This window comes from Ricinus communis, chromosome 5 (genome assembly GCF_019578655.1).
Source record: "Ricinus communis isolate WT05 ecotype wild-type chromosome 5, ASM1957865v1, whole genome shotgun sequence".
NCBI lineage: Eukaryota > Viridiplantae > Streptophyta > Magnoliopsida > Malpighiales > Euphorbiaceae > Ricinus > Ricinus communis.
Genome location: NC_063260.1, coordinates 22220790 through 22233128, shown reverse-complemented (window position 1 = coordinate 22233128; position 12339 = coordinate 22220790). Strand labels below are relative to the sequence as shown.

General features: G+C 31.9%; 2 protein-coding genes across 6 annotated transcripts; one reads left to right on the top strand and one right to left on the bottom strand.

Annotated features, from left to right (window-relative positions):
• Positions 1–1718: 1718 nt before the first annotated feature.
• On the top strand, positions 1719–3512 carry LOC112535378 (protein AGENET DOMAIN (AGD)-CONTAINING P1). Its single transcript, XM_025157993.2, has 2 exons — positions 1719–2296; positions 3077–3512. Exons 1-2 carry the CDS (start codon positions 1893–1895, stop codon positions 3168–3170), a joined length of 498 nt encoding a protein of 165 aa, XP_025013761.1. The 5' UTR covers positions 1719–1892; the 3' UTR covers positions 3171–3512.
• A 1672-nt stretch (positions 3513–5184) lies between these two features.
• LOC8259240 (dof zinc finger protein DOF1.5) lies at positions 5185–6509 on the bottom strand. 5 transcript variants are annotated; one of them, XM_025157989.2, is made up of 2 exons: positions 5942–6508; positions 5185–5626 (listed from the first exon to the last, which is right to left on the bottom strand). In XM_025157989.2, the coding sequence occupies exons 1-2, from the start codon at positions 6379–6381 to the stop codon at positions 5617–5619; spliced, it is 450 nt and encodes a 149-aa protein (XP_025013757.1). In that variant the 5' UTR covers positions 6382–6508; the 3' UTR covers positions 5185–5616. The 5 variants fall into 5 exon arrangements, with proteins under 5 accessions (XP_025013757.1, XP_025013758.1, XP_015576911.1 ...); XM_025157990.2 differs by having other exon boundaries at positions 5185–5543; XM_015721425.3 differs by having other exon boundaries at positions 5185–5543; positions 5952–6508.
• Between the last annotated feature and the right edge of the window lie 5830 nt (positions 6510–12339).

The window sequence follows — 12339 nt, the reverse complement described above, 5'->3', positions numbered from 1 at the left end:
GAACCTTCACTATGGTATTACACATAAATGATCATATTGCCTATAAACATTGTGTTCGTGTTTTGTTGTACTCTGATAGCATCTGCCGTGAGTTTAACATATTCATTAGAGAAAAAAAAAATATATTGCCATGACTCTAGTATTCTGAGGAGAAGTAATCAGCAGGATTAAGTAGGTCTGTCTGTATGTGTTTAAAATAACATAAATATAAAATTTAATTCTCTAATTATATAGTTAAACCAATTATACCATGTATCAAAAATACATCAGCCGCTTTTCGTCTGATTATCTCAAACATCAGTTTTCTTAATTTTAATTTATATCTGTCATGCTTGTTTAATAAACATACGTGTATAAATTGCATTTGAAATATGAAGTTATTTTAATTTTATTTAACAGTTTAACACGTTGGATGAAATCATTATATTAGAATCTATAGGACCTATTAAATTAATGAACTATTAAATATCTTACTAGATACTATGAGTTTATATCAACTTTTATACAAGCCTGCTTTTATTAAATAAGAATTGCGTTTAAAGAGGGATTATTAAAAATGGTAGTATTATCCCGCTTCACATATAAGAGAAAATTAAAAAAATAATTTAATTCAAAAAATGGTCAAGTTCAAATTATATTAACTTATTAACTACCAACTCTTATTAATGTCTGCGGGATCTAAAAGACTAATTTGTTAATTCGTCCATTTGTTGGGTGGACTTAAATTTAGGAAAAATTACTATTAGCTATGAGGTTTATTAAGTCCATTCTGCATTTTTTAAAATGAATTAGTACCCTTTAACGTTTTTTTTTCTTCTGTTAGTTAACTGATCAAAAAGCTTAATTGACTAAGAAGAATTCTTAGTCTTTATACTTATTATCAATTTTCAAATCATCTAAAATTAAGTTATTATTAGATTTTAATGAAATATTTTTCAGAATAATTTAATCTTATTTTCTAAGAAAATAAAATATCTCATTGATATCACTCCTTAGTATTTATTTTAAATTACAAATTTTGTCCATATGAATAACATCATTGAAGTCTTTTGAATTTGAATAACTTAAATTCTTATCCACATTTTAATATTTTAATAAAATTATAAAATTAGCATAAATATTCTACCAAAATTAAAATTAACATTATTTTGAATGAGATACTTACATTATTCTAAAAAATAATTTTAAATATTAATTTTATGAACATTTAATTTTAGATAATATTTAATAATAAATTCAATAATCAACTTGAACTTTTTGTTATCAATTAAGTCTTTTTGACCAGTTTGACTAATAAAAAAAATAGATGGAGGGACAATAAGAGTTAACGGAAACAAATATGAAAAAATACTAATTCACTTTTAAAAATGCAGAATCATATTTGTTTGTTTTGGCAAATCTCAAGGGAATATAGTAATTTTTCTTAAATTTAACAAATGTTGATGATCAAAAGGACTGGATTTTGTACCTAATTTGTTCATTCACGCATTTAAAAAAAAAAATGTTCATTCACCTCTTTCAATTTGTTTTGATAATATTATTTTCAGTATGAATATTCAAAAGGCCATGGGCTGGGTTGTTAAGTTAATTCCAGAAGCTTTAGAACTACAAATTGACATCTAAGTGGGTCCAACCCATTACAAGATAATAGAAGGGAAACCAGGGGTTTGGTTAGTGTCGGCCGACTTCGCAAGGTTTTGGGTCATAAAGGGCGAATTGATTGAAACTTGTTAATTAAAAAAATTATTACTTAAAGCACATCACGTCTCCTAGTCTTGGTCATTTTAATTTCCTTAGAAGGGTTTGATTTCTTTCATAAAAGTCGTGTCTCTTCCCCGTAAACAAATATCTATCAGCCATCTCCATTTCTCTCTTTAAACATTCCAAGAAAAATGCTTCTTGAACAAAACCAAGTGGTAGAGATATGCAAGAAAGAAGAAGGCTTTCTGGGGTCATACTACCCAGCAACGGTTCTTGCTGCGATCGGACTAACCAGGTACTTGGTACGGTACGAAACTCGGTACAATGAAGCCAAAACAAGATTGCTGACTGAGGTGGTTAAGCCGGAGGATATAAGGCCTGCTCCACCGACCAGCACCTACACAAATTATAAGGTGAATGATAGGGTTGATGCGTATATTAATGATTCTTGGTGGGTAGGCAGTATTGTAAGAGTGGTTGATCCTAACTACTATTTAAAGTTGGAGTGTAATGAGAATGAAGTGCATTGTGGTTTTTATAACGCCAGGATTCATTTTGATTGGGAAGATGACAAGTGGGTTTACAATGCAAATAGGTATGTAATTATATTTTCTTGTTTACAGTTTCGGTTTTTAGTTTGTTTATCTTGGTTGTTCTTTGACTTGGAGACAGCTTGATAGATCCCTTTGAGGTTCTTGAGTTCTTTCTGTTCTTTGGCATTTGTGGTTAATACTTGAAGGAATTCTTTATAATTAGAGTTCATTTCTTTGAATTGTGTTTGGGTGTTTCTTTGCTCGAGTCATCCTTAACCAAAGAAAAGTGACCCGATTATGGTATTAGTTAAAAACAAAGACTAACAGGGTATAAGGAGTATATATTTGAAGGAAAATTCTTTTAGGAGGTAACTTTTGTAATTGGGTATCATTGACTGGTACCCTTTAGCAATGGGTTCGAGATGGCGATGGCTATTTTTTATGCTTATGCACCCCCGCGGCGAAGGATGGGTCATTATCGCCATCAGAAATTTGTCCTCTTAAATAGACACGTAATCAGTAATACCTATGGGTCCTAGACTCCTATATTCCTGCATGCACAGATGCCTATGTAAAGACTGAAGTCAACGGAATCATATGAAATAAATTCTATTCTATAGAAAGTTAACCAAATGAGCTCAAAAGTAAGTGACGGCCCCAACAAAAGTATAGCCCATAGTAAATCTAAGCTCAGGCCCAACATGCTCTTGAAGCCCAATACTCGTCACCAACTGAGGCTTGCTGAAGAGGAACTATTCGCTGAAGCCGAGGCCCCCCTTGCTCCAATTATTCATTTCGTAATTGAGATTAAAGCTCAGCTAACATAAGTTTGTTTTCTGCAGGCCTCAGCAACATACTGTCGATCAATCCAATATGGTGTCCAGGCCTGAAGATGATGGTAATCAACCAAATGATGGCAAGCAAGGAAGGCCCTAGACTGAGGATTCTGCAACTATAGAAATTAAGTTTGTGCAGTAATTCTTAAGCTGTATCAAGAATCTACTACATAATATGTAGTACTTTTAGGACACAACATATAATATGTCTATAATCACTGGCATTAAAGTCAGTGTTCTGAGAACTAATCGCTAGCCACTAGAATTCCTTAGGTCTGCGATTGTGTCTATCACACATTTGGCAACCTTAATTATTACCTTATTGAAAATTAGATTGGGGGACATATATTGGCCTGTTCATCTGAATCTGATGCTGCTTTTAGCCTAAACACTGAATTTCTCAAACTTTATTATATTCTATTTTAATTTTTTTCTTTTTTCTTTTTGTTATCTTTCTTCTAATGTGTTGATAGTCTACATCTTAAGTAATTGCTTTAGAATCTGCTTCTTGAATCTAGTTCTTCAAGATATGATACCATGGCAATGCAAATTTAAAACTAAACATGCTCATTAGTGTCTTATCAATTCCAAAATTAACGCTTTTTGTGCTATTTTAAGGGTTTAAGGCCAATTTCATGGTATAAATGCCAGATTCTTATCTTAAAAGAAAATAATCAAATTAGAGAATCAAAGGGCATGACGTATTTCTGAACTAAAACAGCTTGCCAAGCATAATTAAAAGGGATAAAGCTGATCAGTTATGAATTAGATTCCTTATTTAAGGAGTATCCAAAAGTAATCAAATGAAATTCATTGAATTGGGTATCATAATTTGCAGGCTCTTATACTAGTTTACTATTTCTCATGACAAAAAGCAATGAAAAAACAAACGAATAATTAATTAATTAAAAAGAAGAAAAAAGGGGATACTTAGGAATGTGCTTTTGATCGCAAAAGCATAATATATTTGTGGCTAAGCTTCTGTTGGCATAACTTGTACTTATAAGCCCTTTTGGTCTCTTCATATTTTCTTTTCCCATTTGTAAAAGGAACGGTTGTGTACATTTTTTAACTTAACAATTTTGTACAAGTGGTCTCCCTTTATTGCATTTCAATCAAATCCAAAGTAATTTCACCAAAAAGGGACCTTTTTTCCAAGGGAAAAAAGTAAATCCTCTGCGACTATGATACAATCAATTGTGAATCGACAAGCAATTTTTATGAACACGTGAAATGAATTGTACGTGGTTCTTCTTTTTTATATATTTAGATATATATGAAATCTGAAATTACCACTCAAAGATAGTATATACGTTTATATTAAACAGTTCAAGAGCAGTATTTGTTTGAGTTTAATAAATATTTAAATAGTTATTATCTCAAAATGATGAATATCCTAAATATTTATAGTGATTGGTTAAAGGATGTCCTCCAATATTTTCAAATATGGAAGTATTGAGTTAATGACTTTTGCCGAGTCCTTATTTTTGGATGAAATTTTTTAATTCTTTGGGAATTTCTGACTTAGAAGAGTATGCATAAAATATGATTTTTTAATATAAATGTATTCATAATTATTTTAAAAACCTTAGATTCAACAGGATAAATATATATATATGAAAAATTATGTTAAAAATATTAAAATTGTTTCGCGTAAAACTCTTAGGCAGATAATAACTTATTTTTCTTCTTTTTCTTATTTATAGTCTCATGAGTATATGACTAAATATTATTTTATGACTTTATTAATGCAAAGAGAAAGAAAGAAAAGAGTAGAATTTATCTCATTTTCATATAAAGATGTCAGGCTCTTAATTTGATTGTTCTCATTTTAAGAATGTTTTTTATTTAAATTTCAGAAAGAATGGCAAAGATTGTCTTCCTCTGCTTAAAATCTATAATTTCAACTATTTTTATCCAAATACATATTGAGGAGAAGTTATTAAACAGGGAGTAGGTCGAGTCAGATATTCACACCACAAATTTATTGTGTACTAGACAAAGTTGTTCTCTTTCTTTTTTTTCCTTCTTTCAGTGGATGAATCTGAAAGCTTTTCTTTTCATTGACATATTGTGTGTGATAAAAGAGAAAAAAATTATAATAATTTTGTCACTTTGTGAAAGGGATATGATATCTTTTATATATAATCAACCTTTGGTGCATAATTGAATTTTGACCTTTTTAAATTAGATCATGATCATGGCCCAAGAACATCATATTGCTTTTGACATATAATTGATATATGCACAGTAACAATAGCTTCTGATTATGGGTCTTTTGCTTCTTTCATCCCTTGCAATGAAAGTTTCATGGCCGTCTTATAGATGTAAAATTCTGACCAATCAGCTCGATCGACACTGATCAAGATCAACTGCATGCCCGCATCTGATCGATCTTGTGACTCTCCAAAGCATCAAATTTGATTGAATTGGATCATAGCCTCTCGATGATGATGAGATTGATCTGGATCACCTACTCATATTTTATGGTCAGCCATTAAAATATACATCTCTCAACACCAAAATATGATCGTAATCACTGAGCTTCATGTTGAACTGCAATATGGGAAACACACCATCCCTAAGACATGTTATGAAGCATCTAAATAATTGATTCTGGATGTGCTCTACGCATAAAATATGTATGCACTTATATGTCGTCGAAACTGTACACTACGAACATTAAACAGAAAAAGAAAATGAAAACCAGGATTAACAAGAATTGTCATCTTCTGCAAGTTTATTATATTTATGTACTGCGAAAACAAGACTAATAAGCTAGACGTGCGGTAGTTTTATATATCTGTCTATATTGCATATATTCTCTAAAATATGGTTGAAAGGAAAAAGACAAGATGTCAAAATCAGTACATTGCACAACCTGTGTTGCTCCGCCTCCGCTTCACGGGGAAAACATGCCGGAAACCACCATGGGATGCAACCTGCCATTCCTCAACGATCACCCTGCCATCAAGCTCAAATGGATCCACTCCACTAGAGCCATCATACAAGCATCCATCTGGGCGTCCAGGTAGCTTGGTTTTACGGCGACCGGCACCAACAGGAACATTACGAAGAGCCCCACCTGCCGTCCAGTATCTTTGGCAGCCCTTGCAGAAGTGTCTAGGCTGATTAACATTATAGTTGTTAAAGTAACAAAATTTAGTCTCCATGCTCTTGCATCTGGGGCATGGTATAATCTTTTCAGGCGTTGAATTTTCTTTGTTTTGGTCTTCTTTAACTTCTTGCTTACCATGCAACGTAATTGTCGTTCCAAAGAGCTTAATACCCTCTTCCTGATTATTAGCCATTAAAGAAAGAGAAGAGCTTGAAAGAAAAGGAAAGGGCTGCAGAAAGGAGAAGGGAAGAGAATGTGCTTATATATACATACATATGCAATCAATCAAGCTCTAAAAAGTGCAAAGGAATTAAAGAATTGTTGAAGTTCATGTTACAAAGCCGCCAAGAAGAACTTAAAGGTAGGTAGCGTGGAAAAGCTGATGATGAGCTTTTTGTCCACATCATTTACTCCACGTCATATGCTTGTAGGGTTAATAAAAAAAGTCTAATTTAGTGGGTCCCAGAACAGGTAGGATGCTTACAAAGTGTCAAATAAGAGCATAAAGAGATAAAGGTTTGTCTAAATGGGAAGTTATAAAAAATATAAATATGGCATTGTTTATTTCTAATTATTAAAGAAAGAAATTTAAAGGGATAAAGCTAAAGCCATGACATTTGCCTTTTCAAAATTAATACCTTTATTCATGGATTTGGCCATTTACTTTCTTGGATTATGGTTCCCCATCATGGCATTACTTAATTTTGCATTGATCAAGCTATACATTTAAATTAAGCTATGTATTGATCATAATACTTTAGTCTAGGCTTGGAGAATATGAATTTTAAAAAGCCAAAACAAAATAAAAATCTTCTTATATAAATAAATAAATATATATTATCATGTTAAGCAAGATGCATTGAGTATCTAAGACATGCTTAATCCTATGAATTTCTCACTCTATTGGTTAAACAATTGCAACTAAGTTTTGTCATGTCATTACTACTTGAAATGGTTAAATATTCTTCTCATGGTTAAATTTTTATCTCGCATAATGCAAAATTTAGAAACTTTAAACACTTGTAATAATCATTATCCCCAAATATCGAAGGAAAGAAAATACTTCCAAAATTATGGGCTTTAATAGGAAATCATTGGGGTATTAGTTTACAATTATCAGAAATTATTTTATCTAATATTACTTGAGAGGAAATTTTTAAGATGCTGTAACCCCAAGAACAATATTGACCTGTAAAGCTCATAATAAGGATACAGCTCCATGTGCTCATCTATGGACAGCTACAGTGAAAGTTATATATATATATATATATATATATATATATATATATATAGTCATGATTATTTCACTTGTATATATACAGTAAAAATGTTTCTAGCTTGTAAAGTAGACACATGAAAATGGAACTTTTTCACATGTCTTTTCTCTTTCTTTTTTCCTTTTCTCAGATCGCACCAATGAACTAGCTACCCTGCTTGGTACTCATATTAGAAATATTAAACTTTTTAGTGGAATAATTGTTTGACATGGTATTAAAGCTTCTGATTGAAAATTAATTTTTTTATACTGTTAATTAAATATCTTAGTATAAAGTAAAATAGGTATATATTTGTTCACGTTATAAGAGTGTGTAAGAGATATAGAATTATTTTTAAAATTTTATTTAGTAAATGGCCAAGCGATGTTGTGAGGAAGGTGGGCAGTTTCCCTCCTAATTAAGTTTGAAACGGAATTCAATTCAGTATTATATTTTGTATGTTTTTACATTGTCCTTTGCCTCCCTTAAATTCGATAACTTTGAGTTTTTTTTTTGTTAATAATAGAAATGGTTAACATGGTAGTGTGTAAGAGGAAATGTATACATTTCTTTTATAAAGTGTATAATAAATCTCACATTTGAAGAGGAGTATTAAGTGTCTAAACACTTGATGATTTATGGTTTTAAGTATTGGCCACTTTAATTAAATTCAACTATCCTTACTTGAGAAATTATTGCTTAAATTAGGTGTATACATCCCGATAAATAGAAAAATGATATATATATATATATATATATATATATATATGAAATTTTTATATTTTGATATTGAATAATTGACACATATTTTATTATCTAAAATTAATAAATATTTATCTATCATCTGTCAGTTTAGTGTATGAATGAGAACATATATATATATATAGATTAGATAAAAGAATTTCTTCCAAGTTTGATCTTAATTTATAAATCTAGTTTCGCCATTATTGGTAATGTGTCACTTGTACTAAAATATAATTTTGTAAAACAAAAAGTCATTACGGAAGTGGGACATGAATCATATTTTTCAATAAACATTTTTTTCATGGTTATAAAAGAAAAAAAAAAAAAAGACTATTAAGCAATGTGTGAGGGCATGCATGTTGATGGTATTGATCCTTTGAAAAGTTGGGTCCTGGTTAATGCTATTCCTTTTGGCTTCATGCCATCTTTCAGGTTTCAGTGGATTTGGTGATAACTCTTTTTGAGTTCGATCTTGGGCAGCTTTCAGTTGCAATTTTGGAGGAAAGTAGTTTTCTTTTAGGTTTTTCAAATCCTTTCTTTAGAAAAGGAATCTGATTTTATTAATGCAAAAGTAGCCTATCCTCATTTCCAGCACCTTTTTCCAAGTTATATTTATATGGATAAAGAAGTGTTTCCATTTCTTTTGCTTGAAAAAAAGAATGCACTTTTTTCTTTGGGATGCTTTAGAAGTCCCCTTTTCAATTAAATAAAGGGAATGCATTAAAAAAAAACAAAAACAAACAAAGACTTGCCAGTGATTTGAATGGGTTTTCCTCTTCCTTCTTTTCTTAAAAAATAATAATAACTAAATTATGGGGCACCACAGATAGAGAATTAACTGTCTTTTAAAAATGCATGCAGTAGAAAAAGTGCAGAATATAATCTATTAATCTGAAACTGATTTTATGTTTCCAATTTTGTTCCTTTATGATGGTTAAAGGCATATATATTTGGCTCAAAAGATGCATATAGGTTTCTAGAGCAAGTTAATAGGTTTGGTAAAGACATCCAGTCTTTGATATTGGGGACAATGAGCTGCCCGAATAAAAAGATTTTTTTTATTCGAATTTAAAATTTTAATAGCTGTTAAACAAAATAAAAGCAAAAAATATATGTTTATTTCTTCGAGACATTAAATTAATAGAAAAAATTTTAAAAAATTCTGATACGAGATCATTTTCTCCTGCAACTAAATTCTTATTTTGAAATTTTTATAATTTATTATTATCTTTAAAATATTTCAATAAAAAATTTACTATCTCCACCTCATCAGAAGTGCCCTAATCAAGTTTCTAGGAAAGATATTATGCTTTCAATAATAAGATAAAGATTGGAATAAAAGATTAAAATAAGCATGTTGCTTGCTGTTGTGGCTCTTCATTATCAACTTGCTTTAATAAAATGAGGCAAGAAAGTCTTTGCTTTCTTCTTTATTTAGTATATTATTTATGTTTCTTTTTCTTTCCTAATCACTAATCAGTGCAAATTAGGAGCTTTGCAGAAGGCCAGCCAATTAAAAACCAGATGAATATAGTCAATATTTGGAATTAATGATGCCATTTATCTATCTATAACCATCTACCTCTTTTAGAGGCATTCATTTTATGTGTGATAATTTTTCTTTTAATTTTTGTAATACTAGTGGCTACACTGCTAAAAATTGGTGGGCAATCATGTCTCCATTTATGTTTCTCTCCATTTGAGGTATTTCTACTTAGAATGATAGCCACATGCAAACAGAATAGGCCATTCCTTTGATCGAACATTATAAAAAAAAAAAAAAAAAAAGCACAATGATTTAAAGTTGCAATTTGGAGGAAGGTAATTTGATAGACCTAAATCTGACAACTGTTCTTAGAGCTTATTAGTCTTGAGAGTTAAAATGAAGTAATTAGAGTATGCTCGAGAGCTGATGATGGAAGATCTCTACTGAAGAACTGATAAATATTGAAGAATTGACAACGGAAATCTATAAAGAAAAGTTTATGATTACTTGTAAGATTAATAAGGTGAAAGTAGCCTAGGCCTTTTGCCTGGAGTACCTATTTGATGTTTAAATTAGTCATGGTTTTGAACTTTTGTAAATAGAGTTTAAAGGTCTAAAATATTGTTGTCTCACGTATGGAATGACTTGTAGTATTTATAAATGATTTCTTGGGAATTTATCCAACTAGAGAATGTGGAAGAAATATCTTGAATAGTGGAGATATGATCTACTAATTTTCAAGAAGTAATACCATAATAATTGGTGGAGATTATATGGGTTCTGATTCTTAGAGGATCTCTAAACTATATAAGAGGTCTGATAATCTTTGAGTGATTTGTATCTAGGCGAGTTCGTAATTTGTTTTGGAAAATTTTGTTAGGCCAGCTATAGTTCTATAATTTTAGGCAAGCTAGCTAATCTATATCTCTAGGCAGGCTCATAGCTTGGTGGGAGTTAGGTGAGATAAAGAGTCCATATTATGAGTTATGTTGAGTTACTTAGGGAATGACCTACTTAGGCGAGTCTGCCTTACGTGTACCTTCAAAAGATTTGAATTAATGACTCAAGACAGGAAATAACCATGAGCCATTCTACAACTAGAAGCATAAAAATTTATTAAAGGGAAAACGATCCTAGATACCCTAACCTTTAACCATTTTCGCGAGTCTACCTTCACCTTTAAAACGTATCAATTTGGTCCACTATGTTTGCGTCTTGTATCATTTCTACCCACTCGTGTTTTGGTGTGTGCCAGTAATGACATGGCGTCCACACATGGCTTGTCCTGCAGTCTACGGTGCTGAGTATAATGAAGACCTCAAAACTCACCGTTTCACTCTCCCGATTTCCTCAATTCTTTTCTTCCAATTTTTTCCCCGGCAAAATCTAGAGTTTCTAATTACAAATTCCACCTTAAGGTTTAAGAGTTTTTATGTGGTCATTTAACATACTAATAGTAACTGCTAATAAAATTATACCAAACGGTTTAATTTACTAGCCATCAGCTACCAGCTGTATTGATCAACTGAACCAAATAGGCCCATAATTATGTTTAGCTTTCTCTTTTTATATTGGGCGAGTATTTAGGGATTGTAACGATCCAAAACTAGATCACATAAGATATTGTTCGCTTTGGCCCTCCCACTGGCCTCACGGTTTTGTCCCTTTGGCGGGTTCGAGAACTTTTCAGGAGGTCACCCATCCTATAATTTTTTTGAACCAAGCACGTTTAACTTTGTAGGTCCTATAACTCCACAGCCGAACAACCAAAAAGCGCCTCATGTGATTAGTTCTGACTCTTTACATATATGTTATCAACCATTCCCCGCTCCGTTTCGATGTGCAATTTGACTCATTCATGTACCCCCGTACCTTAGAGTGATGCCATCCTAGAAGCCTGCTAGAAGCTGCTCCTTGTCCCGGCGTCCACTTTCCGCCCTTATTGAACTGTTTCTCTAGGCCAGGCTGTCACTTGCCCACCAGCTTCCGCCTAGTTTGTCTTTGAACCATACATCTACTAAAGAGGTCCTGCTCTGATACTATCTGTAACGACTAGGAACCAGATCAAATGAGATATTGTCCGCTTTGGCCCTCCACTGGCCTCATGGTTTTATCCCTTTGGTAAATTCTCGAACCCGCCAAAGGGATAAAACCGTAAGGCCAGTGGGGGCCAAAGCAAATAATATCTCATGTGATCTGGTTCTGAGCCGTTACAGGGATGGTTTTGTGGAGAGCATCGAGAGAAAATTACCAAGCTTTTGCTCGTCCTAAATACTTTTTTTTCTTAGTTTCTCTTTTAGGAATTAGCATTAGGAGATCATTATCGAACTCTTGTTCTTTAGAAGACTTTTAGACATCATAATTAAACTCTTATTTTTTAAAGTGCTTTAAGATCTTTTTGTTGCCTTTGGCAAAACCATCCATATGATTTTAGCGATCTTATTTCTTGCTCTGATCTCGCCATCCACCTTTGGAAAACTCATTCCATCATTTTTCTTTGACAATCTAAATTTATTCCTAACGTTTGCCTTTAGCGAACTCTCATCTCAAATTATGCCTTTAGTGAACTCATCCATTCATATGCTTTTATGATCTAGATTCATCCAACTAATAGCCTTTACAAACTCGCATGTTAGTGTTTGCTATTGGCAAACTCATTACATTA